Raw genomic sequence first — 21,936 nt, forward strand, 5'->3', positions numbered from 1 at the left:
TTCTTTTGACAAATGGTGATTTAAATACTTAAAATAGTGATTTTAGTACTATGTTTGAAGATGATCAAACCAGGTCATAAATGGTAAACGAGCAACGTTGACCAAAAGAAAATGGTAATAAAGTAACACAAATTCAGTAATATTATTATTGTCACATTTTTATTTTTTTTAACGGCTGGCCGGCCAGTGATATTGACATTTGTTGTTTGTAGACCATCATTTATAGTAGTAGTATCAAATGTCCTTGGAAAAAGACCATAATAAATTCGAAACAAGTTGGTGTTTGTTTTTGTTTTGAATAAAGAATCTTTTCAATTTTGGATCTGCCTTTACCGTAGCTTATTCCCGATGAAGTAAGCAGCTGATCATAACTTTGTTTGATAGTTAGATCAATTTGTAAATTTCACAAATCCTTATGAGGGAAAATAATGAATTTGGTAGTACTGTTGTAGTAACGAAAAAAGCTAAACCAACATTTATTACAGTTGACTAAAATGTTTTAGTTGATTTTTACAGTACAAAGTTAATATGGAGAACAAAAGGAAAAAAAAAAGCAAAATCGTTGGTTCTCAAGTCTCAATGGGTCAGAGCGAAGATGACATTTGGCTTATCACCTCCAATGTGGCTTTCGTCTTCGTTAAATGATCCATCTACGTTTTGTTCAAAACACACTCTTATTAGTTCAATCACCAATTCTTTACATTTCTAAAAAATCAAATATGTTTTCTGAACTTTGGTCTCCAGGGCTTACCAATTCCTTCTCTCTGTTGTCCTGCGTATATACAAAAGACAAAATCCACAGGTCAGTCTTTTTTACAAGAGATTACCTGCTTGTGAAGAAACTAAAAAAAGGGGTTTACAATGTATTTATACCCTAGTTTGAATCTCCTGTTTGAGAGCGCTTATCAGTCTAAACAAGTAGTCGTAGTTGGATTTGTGAGGCTCCTGCCATCATCGCAATCATACACAAATAATCAAGATCTTCATCATAAACCATTAATAGAGACATGCAAATAATCAAGATCCTCAGCATCATCATACAACGATCAATAATGTTTCATTATGTTATGTTATTACCTCAATGTTCTCTGGAAGAGGAAGACCTTCAAATACTTGAGGAGGCTCTCGAAGCTGAAGGATCTGACTCGGGTCATTTGGCAATGGAACGGTCCAAGAAGGCGGATTAGCAATCCCAATTGATGCAAAACCGTTTCCAGTTCTGTTCTCCCACATTTGCTGTTGTTGAGTTGAAGATCTATCATTTATGACCTGATGTTGCAACTATGAAAGAAAACACAAGAATAAGCCTAAGACAATTGGTACAAAATGTTCGAAATTACCAGTGTTTTTACCCTTGGAACATTTTCGACTGTGTACGAAACAAATCTGGGTTCTGTGAAGTTGGGAGGCTCAAGAACAACATATGCCCCTTCGTTTTCATAGCTTCTTGAACCCTGAAAGTGAAAATTAACAAAAGAATCAACAAGTTTAAAAAACAACAGGAACAGGTAGCAGTCGGACTCTGTTTGTTGTAAGAGGAGGCTAAGGGAAATGACCTGTGAGAACATTGAAGCACTGAAGATTGTGCAAAGCTTTCCAGATTCTACTTCATGATCTATGGAGTAACCGCTTAGCATGTTTCCCATGTCTTCTCGATCTGCTCGTGCATCAGGGCCTTCATGTGATCTTATAATCATCTAAGATGGAAAACAAACAGATACAATCTACATAAATAACAAACTGGAATAAGATAAGGAGACGCTTTTAACCCAAAGTTTTACACTTACCTTTAAGTTAGACTGTTTTAGAAAAGTCTCGGTGCAATCAGCTCCCCAAAGAAGACCCTTGTAATTGCTTTCGCTCAGACCATCAGCCATCCACGGACATGACCATAAAACATGGTTAAGAGTTATATTCTCTTCATCGTTATCACCAATTTGTCTCCTCTCAATCTTGTCAAGTTCCTCAAAAGAACCCAACAACAAAGACGGATTCACAGTGTCTTCTTGGACTCGAGAAATTTGAAAGAGACCTCCATGAGTTGTGTAGACGCTATTTGATATGACCGATGCCAAAGGTAGCATTTTAAAACAATCGATACACTTGGAATATAGCATCGGTCCATGCTCACCGTACCTGTCACATATTTCTTTCAAGAAATCAAGCTCTTCTGCAGAAACTCTTGTTTCAGAGCTTCCTCGAAGTAAAAGTACATTCTCAGGCATCAGAATCTGTAGTTAGAAACAACAAGTATCTCTCAGATGGGAACAATTATGAATTAAGACAGTTAAACAGATAAAGTCAAAGAAAAACATATCTAGGGCCTTAAATCTAATGCTTTCATGTCAATATTAAGCAAACTCATATTGAATATACTATTTGTGATTTAGTGAAAACAAATTTAATGCCTTCAACATTAACAATCCAGAGTAAGTCTAAAGACCAATGCTTCAGCGCAGAGAATATTGTCTTTATAATTTAAAAGACAAACAGGGGAGAGGCCCAACACTTCAACTAACGTTCCATCACAAACAATCTAATAAGATAAAAGGGAAAAAGGTATATATGTACCTTCCAAGCTAAGAGAACCAAGAACACTTCTAGGCTCCAAGAACCGCGACCAATATAATTACCGTTGAACACAAACGACTGATTCTGTGAAGGCCTGCCTGATTGATCAAAGATTTTGAGGAGATCGTGTAACTGACCGTGGAGATCCCCAACCACAATCACTCTAGAATTCTCACTATTGATTTTAACGCAATTGGATTCTTTGTTTAGAATCTGTGAAGCAGAATCCACCAAAGAAAGAGCCACAGAATGTGGTAAGACCATAGGAAACTCAGAAACAGAGTTCTTCCATGCGAACTGATTTAGCAAACCCATCAAAGTCTCAACCCATTCAATAGTTAGTAGTGACTCCAAAGGCCATGAGATTGGCTCCAAAACAATGTCACCAAAATCCCCGCCAACAGAATCATCTCCGTTCCCCAAATAAATCTCCATCTCCATTGGCTCAGTCATGTCATCGAGATGATCAACAGTTTCAGGTTCGTATTTTCTACTACCCATTCCTTGTACACTTGCTATTATCCTAGTCACCTGTTGCTTCTCTTGATCATCCAATGTCTCATAGCGAAACCCACGAAGAGACTTTAAAGAACGGTCTGAGTTACTCACCTGCACAAAACAATTCAAAAATTTCACATTTACTGCTCCACCACATTTACTCTTAAGAAATCATAAAGATGTAGTATATATACTTACCACTTGCTTTAAAACCGAACACAGAATTCGAGTTACACTATTCTCCGGATCCTGATGAAGCAAAGATCATAACTTTGGGCGTTAAAGGTTGCAAAAGCAAATAAAGATAAAGACATTACTAATAAGCTCAGACTAACATACTTTAAGAAAGTCACGATCAGCACCACGTCGAGATATTTCTTTCAACATAAGCAGAGTACGCAGTTGCTTATAATTCTTCATTCTCGTTGTTTTAACCGCACTTAGCTTCGTGAATGCGAATTTGCAAGCTTCAAGCTTCGCGTCTAGAACCCTTTTTGATATTTCTACAGAAATCAAAACCATCACATGTTATCACATTACTGGTTTTTGCTCGGACACGGAGACAATTTTCATGGAGATGAACCAAATCAAACTGACTGGATCAAAAAAAAAGAAAAAAAAAAAATCAATCGAAAAAACAATTACCTGGAGGCGGCATATCGAAAAAATTGAAAATTTCACCGTGAGATTGACAGTGAACGGGAAAATAACCACAGTGCGGTGAGTTCGTCGACGCAGTTCCGGCGTCGATGTCGATTACAACCGCCGTTTCACCACCGAGGAACGAGCGTTTTCCTTTTAACTTCTTGCCGGTTCTAGGGCAACGAAACCACGCGCATTTCGCTACTTAGAAAGCGAAAAGGATGTTGTTTTCAGTATTAATGGGCCGGCCCATATATTTAAAGGCCCACTTGGAAACAAATACACAAGTCTTCTTCTCTCTCTCTGAAGTTAGAGATTTGCTCATTCTGAATTTCTGATAATATAAACCTCCTCAACAATGGCGAAAGAGAAGGCATGAGAAGAAGAAACGGGAATGGCGGGAGTGATTAGGGCTAAGCAGCTGTTTCTATGCTCGTCGATTCTCGCGAGCAACAATAGCAAGGTTCTATTACGCGTTCCTCGGCGTAGTATCAATGTAATTTCTGGGAATCTCAATTCGAGCGAGACGAAGAAGAAGGAGAAAGAGAAGAGGAAGAGGAGGAAAGAGATTGAAGTGGCAAAAGTGACGGCGGAAGCAGTGGTGAATAAGGAAAAGCGGAGGACAAGGTCGAGCAGAGAGTATGAGCTCGCAGACGACGGCGAGGTTCCCTCCTCACATGTGCCTGTGATGCTCGGCGAAGTTGTCGACATTTTCTCTTCCGTTCGGTTGCGTAGTTTCGTTGATTGTACTCTTGGCGCAGCTGGTCATTCTTCCTCTGTAAGTTCCTCCTGATGTTTTTAGCTTAAATCGAACAAACTGTTGCATAGGAATTAGATTATTAGGTTTGATGAACAAACTTTTATGTTTTAGATGCCTATTCTTTTAATGTAAGTGGGTTGTGAATGTTGTAATTTGCCATTTCAGATTATTCAAAGCCACACTGAATTGAAGCATTTTGTTGGAATGGATGTTGATCCTGTGGCTAGAAAACTGGGTCACTTTCATATTGATTCTCTCATGCATCCAACTTTGAAGGCTTCTATTGTGTTGAAGAACTTCAAATACATCAAATCTGTGATTGCTGATACACAACCGGAGTTGTTAGATGTTGGTGTTGATGGTATTCTTATGGACCTGGGAATGTCATCTATGCAGGTAAAATTTGTGATTTCGCAAGCAATAGGTTTTGTTTCCTTGTATTGTTGTTGTTGACATCACTCACCCACGCTTTCTACAACCTGTTATATGGCAGGTAAACAATCCTGATAGAGGGTTTAGCGTTCTTCAGGAGGGGCCTCTTGATATGCGCATGGATCCTCAGGTGAGGGTACTCAGATCTCCTTGCAGTAGAATGACCCTGAGGGGGTTTTGAATCTAGGCTGAAGTTTATTCTAACCTTATCCAGTAACATGTGACAGGGGAGTCTAACAGCAGAAGATATAGTGAATTCTTGGCCAGAATCTGAACTGGGGAGAATCCTACGAGATTATGGCGAAGAAAGCAACTGGTATTCACTTCAGAATAGAATTGTTAAGGCTCGGCTTAATGGCGGGTTACATTCTACTGGTGAACTAGTTGATCTCATTCGGAATATGTCACCAGGAAGCAGAGGTATACATATCACTTGATTTTCTATTTTTTTGACTTAGATGTACGAAATCTATCTTGAGATTTCATGATTTGCATTTGCATCTCAATGTGAGTTTCCTGTTCGTGGTCAAAGATTTGGTTTGCCAGGTATAGGAAAACAAAAGAACGAGTATGTGTGAATGATAATCCTTTTAATCTTTTATTTATTCGACTTCCGTTTGAATTGCTGTAGGAGGCAGACAAGGTTGGATAAAGACAGCAACACGTGTATTTCAAGGCCTAAGGATTGCAGTGAACGACGAACTCAAGACGCTACAAAACTCGCTATACTCGTCGTTCGATCTTCTGTCTCCAGGTGGGAGATTAGCAGTCATCTCCTTTCACAGTCTGGAGGATCGGGTTGTCAAACAAACGTTCCTCGACATCTTAGGATTTCAAAGAGAAGAGATCAACGGAGAGGGAAGTAGTAGTGTAAAACCGGAAAGGCTAATGGAAGAAAGTATAGAGAAGGAGTTGAAAGATAAAGAAGCATGGATCAAGCAGACAGTAATTGCGTCGAAAGGAGTGATACTGACAAAGAGACCAATAACGCCTTCAGAGGAAGAGGAGAAACTGAATCGCAGAGCAAGGAGTGCCAAGTTGAGAGTGATCCAGAAGTTGTGATTGCTCTTTGAAATGTTTTTTTCATTATTAGATGGAATTTGTCAAGTTCGATTTAGTGGAATTTGTCTCTTCTCTTCTCTGAGACTTGCTTTTTGTGTCTTGTTTTTGATCACTCGTTTTTGGATTAAATAACTATTGCCTTCACATCAATAAATGGCTATGTATTTGTAATCGAGAGGATTTATGAGCATAAGGGTACTTACTCCATTCTTCCTTTGCTTCTTGCTGGCCTTATTAGCATTTTATATTGGAGGTAACTCAAATTCCTTAAAACTCTCAACTGGTTTTAATGATAGCATTTTGAAGTTAAGAGTAAGCTGACATGAGAGGCTGTAATATTACAGGTTTTTCGATGACCTTAAACCATATGCTTTAGTACAGTTTGTTCATTGCATTGTCATTCCCTTGATGGTTATTCTATTACCTCCAATGTATACACATTCTACGTATTGGCTTTAGGCTGCAGGTTAGTGCTAAGGGTTTGTGTTGATATAAATCTTCAGTTTGCTTTTGCAATTATAGCTTTCTTACCTCTGGTTCTTATTCTAGATTCAATTGGCTGAAATTGCAGGATTTTATCTCTTAGCCAAGGTGGTAGAAGCTGCTGATAAGCCTATATATACCTGGACTCATCATATTATTAGTGGCCATTCTCTGAAGCATTTGTACCCTGCTATGGTCCCTGTCTTCCTTACCCTCGTGCTTGCAAAAAAATCGTTCAAACTGAGAGGTACATTCTCATATATATATATATATATAAAATGACCGGAAATTGTAGATCCGTATTCTTGACTCATGCATTCCATTGTTGGATGTTGTCTCAGTTAAACACTTATGTTTGAATTTTTATGTCTGCTTGTATGTTGTTTCTGTTTATGTTTATGTAATGAGTTTAACTTGTTTGGTTTCATGTATAATCACAATCGGTTGATGTTTCTTTGTTATGTAATGAATTTAAGTGCTTCAGTTTTGTTTTTATGTATGAGTTTTAGTTTAATTTAACATGTTTGACTGATTTGTGTTTCACTTTGTGTCCTTCCATGAGGTTTGGGGAGAAGAAGAATAAGACAAAGTTCTTAATTTAACTTTTTAGCAACTCTCAATGGACCCATAAAAAATTTACAGTTTCTTAAGAAGTTCTTAATCTAACTTTTATCAAAATTTTAATAAGAAAATATGTGTTAAGCAACTTTGTTTAAGATGCATCAATGGAGATAGATGCCCTAACTAAGCTCCCCCATTCAAACAGTTCAGGTTTTTTAACAAGAAAATTAGAAATAGCCGAAAGGGTTACCTAAACCGTGCTAAACCAAACGGAATGATTTTAATTTCGTCAAATCAGACCGGTTGAAATAAACTATTTCTTTGACCATACCAGTTAGGTATCTGACTGTTGTCGCCTCCCGTAAACACACCCACTTGGACCTCCGAAACCCTTCTTCTTCTTCTCACTCCTCCACGAAATGGGAGTAATTGATCTCTCTTTCTCACAGAGTCTACTCTTATCTCCGTCGCGTTCCACTCCTACCTCCTCCACACACCGTTCCATCTCTTTTCTCCCGGCGGGAATCAACAAGTCACGGAGTCTGCCGCCGTTGCGTTCAATGAGCCACGATGACGACACGGCCTCTAAGGAGGCCAAGCTATGGGGCGGAAGGTTCGAAGAGAGTGTCACTGAGAAGGTGGAGATGTTCACTGAGTCAATTTCATTCGATAAAGTTCTCTACAAGCAGGACATTATGGGTAGCAAAGCTCATGCTACAATGCTCGCTCACCAGGTTTTAACTTCATGCATTGCTATAACTTCATCTGTAGATTTGATTCGAATTGGATTTGGGGTTGAGAACAGAGGTGATTGTTTGTTGGAGATGGGAGCTCCTTTGCTGCGTTATGTTTGATTTGATATCTTATTCTAAGTCATGCTAAAGTCCCGATGGTTTGTTTGTTCTTACAGGAGCTAATAACTGATAGCGACAGGGATGCCATATTGAAAGGTCTTGATGATATCGAGAGGCAGATTGAAGCTGGTAAGTTTGAGTGGAGGACAGATCGAGAAGATGTGCATATGAACATTGAAGCAGCTCTTACTGATCTTATTGGTGAACCTGCAAAGAAACTTCACACAGCACGGAGCAGAAATGACCAATGTGCTACTGATTTCAAGCTTTGGTGCCGTGAGGCTATCGACACAATCATTGTTAAGATCAGAAATCTTCAGACATCACTTGTTGCATTGGCTTTGAAGAATGAGGTGTTGATTGTTCCTGGCTATACTCATCTTCAAAGAGCTCAGCCTGTTTTACTACCACATGTCCTCTTAACTTTTGTGGAGCAGGTTTGGAGTTCCTTCTTTGCTCAAGCTTTAGTTTGCCTTTTTGAGTCCCTTTTTGTTTTGTTTTCTGGTGAGGCTATGTTAGTCAAATTTAGCAGCAGCAATTTTTAACCATAATTAGCTTTACGGGGTTTATCTTCTGGTGATTAGGTCTTCCTATGTAATTCTGCATTGATTAGCTTGTGCCTTAAACCATCATAGGTTCTTACATTTGCTGAGATCTCTCTCACACAATCATCTTATATGTACCTAGTTACCAATTAGTCTTTTCCTGCCTCAGAACATGACAGGGTTCTTACATTTTACTTTCGCACTATTATCTTATTAGGATTTTACTTTCTTGACTGGTACTTTGTTCATCTATGGCAGCTCGAACGTGATGCTGGTCGTTATATGGACTGTCGAGCAAGGCTAAATTTCTCCCCCCTAGGAGCTTGTGCTTTGGCTGGAACTGGTTTACCCATTGATAGGTTTATGACTGCAAATGCTCTTGGATTTACCGAACCAATGAGAAACAGGTATGTTCCTAGTTCTTGTATTGGCTGCATCAACTCTCTCTCTCTCTCTAATTATATGTCTTTCTCTGTAGGTTTACGGTTTCTAATTTAGTAAGTTTTTTTCTTCTTTATTTGAAATAGCATCGATGCAGTTTCAGATCGAGACTACGTGTTGGAGTTCTTATTTGCAAATTCCAACACAGCCATTCACCTGTCACGGCTGGGAGAAGAGTGGGTACTTTGGGCATCGGAAGAGTTTGGTTTCATGATTCCAAGTGATTCCGTTTCAACTGGAAGCAGTATAATGCCACAGAAGAAGAATCCAGACCCAATGGAACTTGTAAGAGGGAAATCTGCAAGAGTCATAGGCGATTTGGTCACTGTCCTGACACTGTGCAAAGGACTTCCACTTGCTTACAACCGAGATTTCCAAGAAGATAAAGAACCGATGTTCGATAGTACCAAGACAATAATGGCAATGATAGATGTCTCTGCAGAATTTGCCCAGAATGTAACATTCAACCTAGAGAGAATTAAAAAAAGTCTCCCCGCGGGACACCTTGACGCCACAACTCTGGCCGATTACCTTGTGAAGAAGGTAAATGTCAGTTTAAATTTTTCAAAATCTTTCATTTTGTAACTAGAGTCAGAAAGATAAATACTGTCTTTTTCTTCTTTTTTGTTGATTGTCAGGGGATGCCTTTTAGGTCATCTCATGACGTAGTTGGGAAACTAGTTGGAGTTTGCGTTTCAAGAGGCTGTGAACTTCAGAACTTAAGTCTGGAAGAGATGAAAAAGCTGAGCCCTGTTTTCGAAGAAGATGTGTTTGGATATCTGGGCGTCGAAAATTCAGTCAATAAATTCAGTTCATATGGGTCTACTGGATCAAACTGTGTAGCTGAGCAACTTGGCTACTGGGTCAACAAGCTGAACATGACCACCACCTGAGCTGGGACCAAACCATTAGCAAAAGAGTCGTCTATTTTTCTTTTTTTTTTTTTGAGGATATTTGTTGTCAAGTACCAGGGAAACTTTCATGTAAAATGTTGCAGCAGATTGAGGTAGACAATACGTTGGTGCCTTCGCGTTGCAAATCTTAAAAATAAGTGTTACTGAAGTTTTGTAATATTTGAAATCTAGATATTGTGTAAGTGTTTGGTATGCTTCGCGTTTCAGATGTTCTCTAAAATATCAATGTTCAATTCAATATATCCAAACATCAAATCAAATAATAGTGGATTGCACTTCGATGTGATTTTTGGAACATGGGAGGACCCCACATGTCATGACATCCTCCTTAGGAGCTGCAACATCTGTTACATGTTATGTATGTAACTTGCGTTGTTCCAAAATGTCATTCTCCATTTTTTATGACCAAACACAAATTGACACAAACACAAACCAGTAATAACCTCATTGGTGTTTCCTCTTCTCCAAAAATAGTTAAAGCTAATCTAATCTAATCCAAAAACTCTCCTTTCATTCAATATCCCATTTGATGGTTGAGTCACTTTCTGACTTTGACACAATTCTTGTCCTAAAATCCCATGTTAGCTACCACTGGTTGATGCTTTTTTTAGTTTATTAGTCGGATGGATATTAACTATGGTGAAAGCTCCATCATTTTTTTTTAATTGTTTATGTTACACTCAGTGGATCGAGTTTATATTGTTATCTGGTGAACCTCATTTCTCTTGTTATCTTTGACCTTAAGTCCTTGTTTTTGTTTGTAATCATTTTAACTTCTTTGGGGATTTCTCTGTCACGTAACTCAGTATTAACTTATACGCCACTAATTCTTAACACGATTGGGGTCTCTTAGAATTCCGTAGAAAGATGTAGTCGTGTCATTTGGTAACACTAAACAATCTCATTTATACAGAAAATTCAGATTAACATGATCTTCATCACACCAATCACTTTTTATCCCTATCTCACGATTATGCCCAACTACAAATTGAAATTAGACATGTCGTCGTAGATTGATTAATCACAAAAAAAGTCGTCGGATAAATAAAATTTTAATTTGTTGCGACTTTGTCCTCCTCTCCACTAACTCGAAATAATATTCTCCAATGATTTGACCTGGTAACAGAAGTGTCGATCTTTTCGAAGTCTCTAAGACACTACACGTGGCTATCTTCTAAATCAACAAGACTCGACATAACACTTTTTAATTTGTCGACTAAATATAATTTAAACCCAAATTAATTTAAATGTAAAAACAACAAAAAACCAAAACTTTATTAAACCAAAGAAAAATTTAAGGTTCAATGTAACAGTTTCGTCTTATATACTACAGTAACCGGAAACCGGTTAATTAAGCACCGGGCAAGAATCTTTGGAAGAAGCGTTGTTGTTATTATCGCCGTGCCAAGACCAGACGATGTCGTTTAACGCCGGCCGTACTTGTTCTTCGTATAACCTATCGTACTCCAACGTATCTCCCGCCGATTTGCAGAACTCAACCACCGATATCTCCGGCGCTACTTCGAACACTTCCGCCGTCATCGAAAGCCTTCCTTTTCTCCCTTCCGTTTTACCTTCCATCTTCACTTTGAAATCCTTGGTGATCTTCACCTTCATGTTCATCTCCTTCGTAACCGTTTCGATCTTCTCCATCACCTCCGTCGCCGACGACCGCGACGTGAACACCGATTGGACCTTCCTCTTGCTCTCGAACAAACTCGACAGATCGAATCCGGAAGACATCGATGAGATGAATTCGAACGCGTTGAAGAATTTAGGCGAGACCGGCTCTGTTTGATTTTCCCAATCTCCGTCTTCTTCTTCTTCGTTTTGCTCTCCGCTGCTCTGAGAACAGATCGGTTCCTCGATTTTGAAAGCTAACGGCGGGGTGAAGTTTTTCCGGAGCCAAGGGGTTCTCATAATCGCCGGAATCGAGATCCGTCGATCTGGATCTACGACGAGGAGTTTCGAAATCAATCTCCTAGATTCCGGCGAAAACCACGGCGGAAACTCGAAATCCGCTCTGAAGATCTTCCGGTACATGTTCATAAGATTCTCGTCTTGAAACGGCAAACAACCGGCGAGGAGAACATACAAAACGACGCCGCACGACCATATATCAGCTTTAGCTCCGTCGTAACCTTTCTTCCGTAAAACCTCCGGCGCAACGTACGCCGGAGTTCCACACTGCGTGTGAAGCAATCCGTCGTGAAGGATCTGCTCAGGCAACGCGGATAATCCGAAATCTGAGATTTTCAGATCTCCGTTCTCGTCTAGGAGAAGGTTCTCAGGTTTCAGATCGCGATGAGAGACGCCTCTGCTATGGCAATAATCAACGGCTGAGATTAACTGCTGGAAATATCTTCGAGCGGCGTCTTCGTGAAGCTTACCTTTGGAGATTTTGCAGAAAAGCTCGCCGCCTCTAACGAACTCCATGACGAAGAAGATCTTCGTTTTCGTAGCCATGACTTCTTTTAGCTCGACGATGTTTGGATGACGAACGAGCTTCATGATTGAGATCTCTCGTTTGATTTGTTCCATCATGCCTGGTCTCTTCATTACTTGATCCTTGTTGATGACTTTGATGGCGACGCACTCGCCGCTTGTTATCTCTTTGCCGTAGTAGACTTTAGCGAAGGTTCCTTTGCCTAGTAGTCTTCCCATCTCGTACTTGCCGAACAAGATTCTCCGTTCTTCCTCCATTGAATTTTTTATAGGTTTCGTCTTTATAGTCTCAAGGGAAAACAAAAAAAGGTGATATAGTAGAGAGGAGGGTTAAGAGAAGGTGGTGTTGAACCAAGAGGTTTGGTTAGTATTGTGAGTATATGAGAAGATATTACTGTCGTAGGTGAAGTAGAGTAATTCCATGTTGACCATGGAGCTTATTTGGGGAGAGGAAGAAGAAAGATATGACGATGAGTGAAATAACAAAGGAGTAAACAACACAGTTACGTGGTGTCCTCTTATTATTATATATATACTTTGATCAGGCAGGCACTTACATGTCACACCGCAAATACGTAACCCTTCTCTAATGTAAAAAATATATTTAATTATTAATATATACTATATATTTATACAAAATTAAAAATGAAATTGTTTGCAGTTGGTTTTATTTAGTGGTGCTGGAAAATTTAAATGTTTATGTTATATAGTGTTGATACTTAATTTTTTAAAATACTTTTTCTATTTTTTTTTCTACGGAACAATAATTTCTTTTGAGTTTTTCTTCCTTTTTTTTTCAAAATCCTTAATTTGTTAATTAATTGGCTAAAATTATATCTTATTTATTAGTAAATCGTTTACTATAATTGTAGATTTCTAAATTATTGTAGCCAAATTTGTAGGGAAAAATAGAGTGTTAAATCAAATAATCAACGTCAAAGGCAATAGACAATCAATAATACTATAAAGCTAAGTTTGCAAGACACTATCAATATTTCTGAATCAAAATATGATATGTGTCAAAAGCTAAACGTTTATTATCATCAAACAAAAAAATAAGCTATTTTGTATATTGGGTTAATCGATATAATGGGACGATTTCTGTGATCTTCTATTAAAGAAATACATTATTGCTCGAATTATATCGTGGGAGAGAAAGGAATAGGTTATCACATTATTGACAAAACTTCCTTAAAATAATGTCAATAATTCTCTCCAACGGTCTAATGCCTTTTGTCCGCGTATCTTATGTGGTGGTTCCACCCAATCTTTTGTATATTAAATTTTAAACTCTTTTTTATTTTTAGTTTTAAAACATTTCATTAATTTTAATCATACAAATTAAGTTTCTGGTTGGTAGACTATGAAAACTCGAAGTTTTAATAAATTTAAAAATCTATATACAAAATGATTTATATCTTGCTAAAGGATCAAAATTAGTTTTTATTATGCTTGTATGATAAGGTTCATGCAAAATATATATACATATAAGAAACTTTATAAGACATCTCTTACAATATATACGTATAAGAAACTTTATAAAGTCTCAACCAAAAGGAACTTTAAAAAACTTCTAGACAAATTTTGTGAGGCTCCATAAACAATATAGACTGGTCCCAACAATTATTTTTGGTGTTTATAAAGATACACATTTTTTTTTTGTTATGAATCTATTATAATAACAAAAATACTTTTAGCTAATCGTGATTTTGGGATGTCACTTTCTTCAAAGTAGGGATATCTTTTGTGTTCACCAAGGAATGTTTTAAGATCAGGAGTTAGTACTTTACTAACCCATTAATAATAGCATTATAATAATAATAATAATAATCAATAATTATAAACGTAAAAAAAAAAAAAAAACAACGAGATTGGACACAAACCCCTTGTGACCCTCGTGTGCTGTCTCCAAAACAAAACAGAAACGTCAGACAATGAATGTAACTTCAAAGAAAAAGAAAAGGTTGACATTTTCACAGCCAAAAGAGCTTCCCAAATATCGAACTGTACAACACACAAAAAAAAAGAGCTTGGAAGGAAGGTATGCATGAGTTTTTACAGACAGAAAGCTTTTGCTACATCTGAAACCTAATCAAACACTATTATTCATTATTCATATTTCAAAGACATTGTTATTCCAACATCACCTTCACAAAGCAAAAGCTTATTTTTACCTATACACACTTTCCTTCTGCTTTAGCTCTGAGTACATTCAAATGGGTGAAAGTTCCCTTCTGCCAATTCTTGCATCCTAAACCTTTGCAGAAGCTCCACAGATCTGAAAGTGAATTATCAATTCACAACAACAAATCACCAAATCAACTTTGTGATCTCTGAAACCGTATGGAGTTTTAATATTAACTCAAATCACAGAAAACTTACAGGGGATTCTCTCGATTGTGGCTTAGCTTCTGTTGATTAATCTCCATTACTTCCACCACATTGGCCGTTGCAGGTCCAGCTGATCCACCCGCTACAATCGATGGGACTGCTGCGGTTGGGCTCCATATCTTCAGACACATTTTTATTAGCAAATGTTAATTTTTTAAGAGATCTTACATGAAGTCAAAACAAACCCTGAAGATAGCTTTGTACCCTTTCTTACCTTTATTGTGTTATCAATTCCACTCGTGGCCACAACACTATCAAATGGGTGACACTGGATGCAGTTCACAACTAGAAACAAAGGCTTATTCTTTTAGCCAACCAAACGAAATTCACTGAATATTGGAAAAAAATACTTAGGTAATAGATAAGCGTGATAAAGAAATTAACCTGCTTGATCGCCAAGAAGCACTTTCATAAGCCTTCCCGTCTGTTTCTCCCATATAAACCACCTACCATCATCGCTTCCGCTTGCAATATATTCACCTGAAATTTGGTAATAAAATATTCACAGAGAGTCATTGACGTTTCAAATTTTGTAAATTGCTTCTTTCTCATACACTGGGATAACATAAATGTTTCAACCCTAAGAAACTTACCTCTCTGACCAAGAAAACTGGCCTGCTTAATATCAGTCCCTGTATTACAGTGGCCAACATATCTACGCTTCATATCAATGGCTCCCTCTGGCTATAATCACCAAGAATCCAATGGTGTAGAAGTTATATATCAAATTAAGGAAGGGTATGACACAGCTTCAAAGAAGCCAAGCACTAACTTAATAAAACGCATTCAATGTGCTCAATTTGTTTCACTTCTAAAGAATTACCAATCCATAATCCTATAACTTACCTGATAAGACGTTCTATCATTTTGAGATGACGATGCAGTTCCTGAGGAGGCATTATCAACTGTATTTTCCATCGGTTTATCATCACCTACTCTATGAATTCGTAGGTTGAGACTGCCACGCATAGAATTCGAGTCTGGATCTCGTCCCTCATCATCAGACAAGGAAGTTTGAATATCCAACTCCAACTCCTCGTCATAATCAGAGTCTTCTCTTTCGGATCTTGACATATCATGTGAACTGTCACTGTTGGCCTCTGATCTATAAAGTATGTCACTCAAAGAAAGTACTCTAGTGGTTCCAGCACCCGTCTCTTCATTTTTCTCAGTTCCAGCTGTTTTGTCAAACAAAAGACAAGTACAAGAGTATTAAAATGTGAAAAGAAAGTCCCTTGCCTTAATCATGAAAGCTTTTAAGCACATAAATACTCCTTGGGAATGTAAAGATCCCCCAAGTCAAAGAAAAGAGCTCTACATGTGTTACTTTGATACACTTTCAAATTAGTAGAACATACATCAGACACATAGACAATACTATATTGTTCTGGACAAAAAATTAAAGGAAGATAGAGATGCCAGATGGAGTTAAAGATGATTCTACGAATATATGTTAACGATTCTTCTCTCATGATTATGATAAATTCTCCTCATTGATCAATGGTACTAACTCATCGAAGAGCCAAAAAAACCATCTAAGCAGAAACATCTTGAACCTCTATTCTAGCTCGACGTGGAAAACGGTAACAGCATGAAAAGTGAAAAATTACTGTTACTAAGCAGTTTATCTGCAGGAAAAGACATACGTCAGTTGTCACAAACCTGCTTGAAGATCCCTTTTAATGCTCTCCACCTTTGCCACTATATCGGCATCTGATGGGTTCAGATGTTGTGCAGCAATCGCAAAATCTAAGGCTTCTTTACATCTTCCTAACTGCGTGAAAGCACATAAGTATATGAAATAGAAGGGAGGCTAAAATAAATGCTTATTGCAGAATCATCTCTCTGTCAAATAGTAAACTAAATTAACTGTGATCAGAGCTATAAATTTACTTGATGCAGCGCTTCAGACATGTAGTAATGAGCTTTAAAAGATGAAGCATCAATTCTCCGAGCATTTTGACAATCTCTTACGGCCATATGAGCATCATTCTTCCACTTCCTCTGGAAAATAAAGGAATCAGCTGACTGTGGTTATCAGGGAGGATGTAGTGATTCAAGCTAGTTATAGACACCAGTTCTAAAGGACCTTGAGCAACAATGCAGCACGAGTACAAAGGCATTCAAGCCTTAGCGCAGACTCTATATCATTAGAATGAGCATCCAGAACTTCATTAGCTGCCTCAATTGCATAGAAAACATCTGTACCCTCTTCTAAAGACATTTTGGCAATTTCTACCAATTCGGTGCACTTCTTAACCTGAAAAGAAAAGAGTCAGATGCACTAAGAAAATGGAATGACAAGGTCACCTAATGGAACAATTACAGGGAGGTACGAACCGTTGCAAAATTGTTATTTCTGTGAGAGCCACTTTGAGGAGTAACGGAAACCTGAGGTGGAGATTCTACGTTGTGGAGGGCGTTACTGAAAGAAAAAAAGTTATCTACATCCCCTGGTGTGTATTGCATAATTCCCGTGCCTACAAGTCACAAACAAATAAATAGCAAAATGTTAGAAAAACTGACATTTTCAATGCGAAAAGGAGCCCTCAACAAGATAACTAAGTAGTGAAGTACAAACTGGCAGTTCGAAGTGAGCAATGTACATAACATAAAGTAAGCAAAAATCTAGTGGGTTAACATATTCTCCACTATAATCTAATTTTCAAAGGGGTTCACATAATAGAAAATTCATTTGCATTCTCAGCGTACTATCCAAATGTTCCATGGAAATTGCAAGAGTGTCTTCAGCAGAACGAAAGGGGCATGAGAAAGGAAAGAACAAAAAAAAAAGCGACATAAATCAAAACAAAAGTTTCATTCGAATTATGAACAATCCTCTTTCTTAACAGATACAGGTTCATACTGCATGCTTAAGTATTTACGAAATTCAAGCTTTAAGAAGCAAGCATCTCAACTGTACCATTATTTACATTCATCAGGTAGGCATGCTCCCCGCTGTAACTGAGCAAAACTTCTTCGCCATTAGGACTAAAAGTAACATGTGTTAGGTGCAAATTTGTTCGCCCCTGAAATAATTTAAGATGTAGCAGACAGTGAGCTTGGGAAAAACTTTGACCAAGAACACAATAATACCACAGCAATGTAGAACTAGTAGAGTATCTTAATATCAATCAGATTAAACTAACACGTTCAGAAAGATGTATAGGACAGAAGTAATTGACACATGGAGGTGGAGGCATCCTTTTCCGACTTGATGTCAACGGTGGGAGCATCCTTCTATCGTACAAACGAGCAAATGCATCACTGCCAAAGAGGAAAAAAGAGCAAGAAGTTAATTAAGAGAAAAGGAGAGAATTCTGATCCACAAACATGGAGGCCAATACCTTCCACCAACAAGAAGTAGGTGTGGTCTTGTGGCACTTATATCACAAGACTTCAGGGAGAGTGTTTGCTTAGGAGGGTCAGCTAATGCTCTTTTGGCCCCACTGCGCAGATCAAGCTGCAAAATTCAGAGCTATCAACAACTTTAATTTTGCCAAAAGAAAATTTTTCATAAGAGCCGCACCAAATAATTATACGTACATCTACAAAGAATCCAGATAAAGCTCATATGATATTCAAACACCCACACAAGACATCTAATATATAAATATATGGAAAATACAAGGGGGATATACAAAAATATGGCACTCTGTTAGAAACTCATAGCTGACAATCTAAGAAAGTTGGAAAAATATGCTAAAGAATGTTGATCATAGACACTAGATAAGTATCAAAATATTATTTTGGAGAAAATTAAAGCCAAGATGGAAGTACTAGACAAAACAGACCCTTTACTGAAACAATGTAACCGGAGTTTGGATATTACCAGAACACTGCGGCATTCTTGGTGAGCGGATCCAGCAGGAGGACAAGAGGTAGATTCTCGGAAATCATGCTGCCGTAAAGTCCCATCTTCACTAGCACTCCATACGACATTGGGGTTACCAGGTTCGACCTACACGGTGGTAAAAACCTCTGCTAAATGAACAAACAGCTCAATATGCAAGACCCAAATACTGATTAAGAGGTTCTTACAGCTAGTTTTTTCACTCTTCGTGTGTGACATTGGTACAATGCTGATGGAGTAATAGCATTGTCATCATCTCCTCTACTGCTTAACCGGGATAGATCGAATAGCCTAACCTACAAGATAAGAAAAAAATACACGCACACACCCCAGAAGAAAAATAAAATCACCAATAAGATTATCAATTCCATACAAACCTTAAAGAGCACAACCCAAAGGAGTAGTTTTATATACCTCAGCATCTCCAGCACCAGATACCACAAGCTCGTCAGAGGTTTCAGGGACAAACTTTGTACAGAATATGTTGGCAGTATGCCCTGTATCTATAGAATGCAAAAGCTTCCGACTGGAGTAATTCCAAATATTGATCTGCAAATTAAAAAGAAGATATAACTTTCTAGAGAAATTAAATGCTCAACTGGACTTCTTTAATACTCTAACCCAAACTAGCTATAACAGCAAACGGTGAAACACTACGTAGACAATATAGTTTTTTGGAGGATGTAACCATCACTATAGATACTTCTTAAGCAAACCAAACAAGCTCAACTAACTGATGCAATGACTTGAATAACCAAAATTCCAATTTATCTGAACTACACAAGTGTAAAGGATAAAACTGAGAGAGTGATGCAAAGACAACAAAAAGGAAGAGCGCTAAGCTGGTATATAAAAAGAATATAAAATACCCTTAAATCATCTGATCCAGAAATCAACAGTGAACCATTAGAGTTCCAAGCCAGAGCATTAACACAGCCTTGATGTCCCTGCCACAAACAATAAACATCATAAGAGAAAAATACACGGATAGGCATAGTCAAGGCCTTCAGCAGCAATTTAAACTCAATCGTACCTCCATTTCCTCTTCCTGAGAAAGTCTCCGAACCAAGGAAGAGTGTAATTGCATTCTTTGATCAACCTCCTAGAAGCAAAGCAAGAATTTGAACAAAGTCTTTCTTTACTAAGAAATTGAACTATATATGTTACGAGAATCAAAGTCTCGCACTGTAGCTAAAACCCTAGCAATAATAATAATGAGAAAGAAAAGCAGAAATCCAAATTCCAATGGGACGGACGCAGAGAGGTTGAGGTAACGTACATGACCCGGGTCCTGGGACCTTGTGTGGAGGAGATTGAAGATGTTACCATCGTGAAATCTGAGATTCTCCATGGAGAAAGCGGTCGCCACCGATGATGACAAAATTGGAAGAAGAAAAAAAAGCCCTTTAGGCTCTCTCTTTGCAATCTGACGCAATTTCTCGTAACTGGTTCTTCTACATTCTACGGTGAGATCATCTGCGCGCACGTGTTGTGTATTTACGTACTCTTAACACATCTCAGCCGTTCGTTTTTTCTAACGATTTAATTAATAATTACAGATAGGTGCTTTTATTTTTAATCAAACTCCTCAAAGTTAAAAAAAAAAAAAAAATCATTAATCGAGGATAACACAATTTTAACACATGGTGGTGACCGGTGAACGACCATTTTTGCTGTCGATAATTATCGGTTAATTTAATTTCCTTATATAATTGCTTTTGAATATTATTTTGGGTAAACATTACTATTAGTTTTTGATCAAAGGGTTACCATTATTTTTTTTTTTTTTTACGTGACAATGTGTGAGTGTGACAAAATGGTCAAATAAGGCCGACGACTTGTCGCAAGAGCCGAGCGTCAGTTCTGTGACTGGTATTGGACAAGTGTTGATTCTAAAAATCTCTAAACAAATTCTGCTAAACCTTTTTTTCTTTCTATCCTAACGTTTATTGCTATGTTGTAGTACTGTTGTAAAATTATTCTTCCGATTGCATTTTTCTGGCAGAAAACAAAAAAAAAGACACATAAAGAATCAGGTTTTAAACTTGTTTTTCATTCAATAGAAATTACTAGTGTACTTTTACCTCTTTTCTAAAGACTATGTAACTTTCTTTTTTTTCACTTTTCTACTACTAGATTCTTCTACATTCTAGGGCAAGATTTTTTTTATTCATGTGTTCTAATTTCTAAACATGTTGGAGTCTAGACACGTACGTTGCGATCTTAATAACAATAAATATTTGAAGCAATGAAATAGTCGGCTTGGTTCACAAGATCCATCCGGCTTGGTTCACAAGATCCATCCGGTTTAGTTTACAAGATTCATCCGGTTGTATATATCTATATTAGTATTTTTGCAGCAATTTTTGCTTAAAATTTTTTTTTGAAATTTTTTTCATTTAATGTTATTTAATGTTTATATTCATATCCAAACAAGTTTAGTTAACTTTTTCTACTATATTTATAACCAAACACAATTAAAATATTTTAAATATCTATATATCTAATGTTTTATAATTAATAAAGATATTTAGAAAAATTATTCCAAATGAAAAAACTATTCTCCTATCATCTCTTTTTGATTTTAAAATTTAAATGTAATGAATCATCATATAATACAAAAAAAAAAGGTATATTTTTCTTGCATATATTGTGATTTGAATTTTTCTAAACAAACATATATTACTCAATTAATAGAAGTTTATAATTTATAATAGTAAATTATAAAATTTTAAGAAGTTTATAATTTATAACTAATAAATCTAAACTTAATAAAAAATTAAAATTATAAATATTTAAACATATTAAATTTTCAAAATTACATAAATAAGTTATATTACATGACGGGTTATATGACATTACAGAATTGAATTAATAATACTAAAAAATAAACTATCATTAATATGATATTTTAATATGGGTTAAATTCTCATTTTAATGTTTTAACAACATAAATATAAAATATGTTGAATCAAACTAATTTAATTAAGATTATAGTAAAAAAAATTATTGTGCGGTATACCACGATTTATATATTAAATCACTAAAATTAATAAAAAAGTATATTAGCAAAAATATTAAAATAGTACATTAACATAAAAATTAAAAATTAAAACTTAGGTTATAATCTAGTTATTAATACGACTTAAGAGTTGTACATACTAATACGACTTAGAGTTGAACCTTCACATTATGATATGTGTGACTTAGTTTTGAATCTTCACATGATATGCACTCTTATGTTTCTTGCGATGGTGATTGATGAGACGGTTAACTGGAAATTTATGTTTATCACTTAGTTTCTACGGAACCAAAAAAAAGGACTCGATTCTCATGCTCGACAATGGTACTCTACTTTCAAAGACATGTGGGTACACCTCCCAATTTAATCCCATTCCCACCGGCCGTTGTATAAAATGGATTCTAGTGCACAGGGCGATTGACGTATCCAAAGATCAAATTTTGTTATAACTGATACGCGGAA

General features: G+C 36.9%; 5 protein-coding genes across 8 annotated transcripts; 2 read left to right on the top strand and 3 right to left on the bottom strand.

Moving 5' to 3' along the window:
* Positions 1–416: 416 nt before the first annotated feature.
* LOC104735101 (Calcineurin-like metallo-phosphoesterase superfamily protein) lies at positions 417–3,934 on the bottom strand. 3 transcript variants are annotated; one of them, XM_087481465.1, is made up of 11 exons: positions 3,715–3,934; positions 3,409–3,572; positions 3,268–3,318; positions 2,572–3,180; positions 1,788–2,231; positions 1,557–1,697; positions 1,353–1,454; positions 1,078–1,281; positions 874–945; positions 752–772; positions 417–650 (listed from the first exon to the last, which is right to left on the bottom strand). In XM_087481465.1, exons 1-11 carry the CDS (start codon positions 3,725–3,727, stop codon positions 585–587), a joined length of 1,887 nt encoding a protein of 628 aa, XP_087337591.1. In that variant the 5' UTR covers positions 3,728–3,934; the 3' UTR covers positions 417–584. The 3 variants fall into 3 exon arrangements, with proteins under 3 accessions (XP_087337591.1, XP_087337593.1, XP_087337592.1); XM_087481467.1 differs by having other exon boundaries at positions 1,078–1,236; positions 3,715–3,908; XM_087481466.1 differs by having other exon boundaries at positions 1,078–1,236; positions 1,341–1,454; positions 3,715–3,908.
* An 82-nt stretch (positions 3,935–4,016) lies between these two features.
* LOC104735102 (mraW methylase family protein) lies at positions 4,017–6,172 on the top strand. The gene is made up of 5 exons (XM_010454822.2): positions 4,017–4,489; positions 4,637–4,867; positions 4,965–5,033; positions 5,131–5,323; positions 5,535–6,172. Exons 1-5 carry the CDS (start codon positions 4,106–4,108, stop codon positions 5,963–5,965), a joined length of 1,308 nt encoding a protein of 435 aa, XP_010453124.1. The 5' UTR covers positions 4,017–4,105; the 3' UTR covers positions 5,966–6,172.
* A 1,165-nt stretch (positions 6,173–7,337) lies between these two features.
* On the top strand, positions 7,338–9,983 carry LOC104735103 (argininosuccinate lyase, chloroplastic). Its single transcript, XM_010454823.3, has 5 exons — positions 7,338–7,743; positions 7,920–8,300; positions 8,667–8,815; positions 8,936–9,392; positions 9,488–9,983. The coding sequence occupies exons 1-5, from the start codon at positions 7,429–7,431 to the stop codon at positions 9,740–9,742; spliced, it is 1,557 nt and encodes a 518-aa protein (XP_010453125.1). The 5' UTR covers positions 7,338–7,428; the 3' UTR covers positions 9,743–9,983.
* A 981-nt stretch (positions 9,984–10,964) lies between these two features.
* On the bottom strand, positions 10,965–12,900 carry LOC104735105 (CBL-interacting serine/threonine-protein kinase 5). The gene has a single exon (XM_010454824.3). It carries the CDS (start codon positions 12,464–12,466, stop codon positions 11,111–11,113), a length of 1,356 nt encoding a protein of 451 aa, XP_010453126.1. The 5' UTR covers positions 12,467–12,900; the 3' UTR covers positions 10,965–11,110.
* Positions 12,901–14,178: 1,278 nt separating this feature from the next.
* LOC104735106 (protein ALTERED SEED GERMINATION 2) lies at positions 14,179–20,393 on the bottom strand. 2 transcript variants are annotated; one of them, XR_015578092.1, is made up of 19 exons: positions 19,732–20,095; positions 19,486–19,554; positions 19,322–19,399; positions 18,867–19,001; positions 18,641–18,748; positions 18,432–18,560; positions 17,947–18,062; positions 17,749–17,866; positions 17,523–17,628; positions 16,940–17,079; positions 16,689–16,859; positions 16,493–16,603; positions 16,246–16,373; positions 15,446–15,777; positions 15,193–15,283; positions 14,984–15,079; positions 14,814–14,884; positions 14,591–14,718; positions 14,179–14,486 (listed from the first exon to the last, which is right to left on the bottom strand). XR_015578092.1 is itself a non-coding variant. In XM_010454825.3 (19 exons), exons 1-19 carry the CDS (start codon positions 19,801–19,803, stop codon positions 14,405–14,407), a joined length of 2,265 nt encoding a protein of 754 aa, XP_010453127.1. In that variant the 5' UTR covers positions 19,804–20,393; the 3' UTR covers positions 14,179–14,404. The 2 variants fall into 2 exon arrangements, 1 of the variants encoding a protein (XP_010453127.1); XM_010454825.3 differs by having other exon boundaries at positions 16,262–16,373; positions 19,732–20,393.
* Positions 20,394–21,936: the final 1,543 nt, after the last annotated feature.

This window comes from Camelina sativa, chromosome 13 (genome assembly GCF_030686135.1).
Source record: "Camelina sativa cultivar CO46 ecotype springtype chromosome 13, ASM3068613v1".
Lineage (NCBI taxonomy): Eukaryota > Viridiplantae > Streptophyta > Magnoliopsida > Brassicales > Brassicaceae > Camelina > Camelina sativa.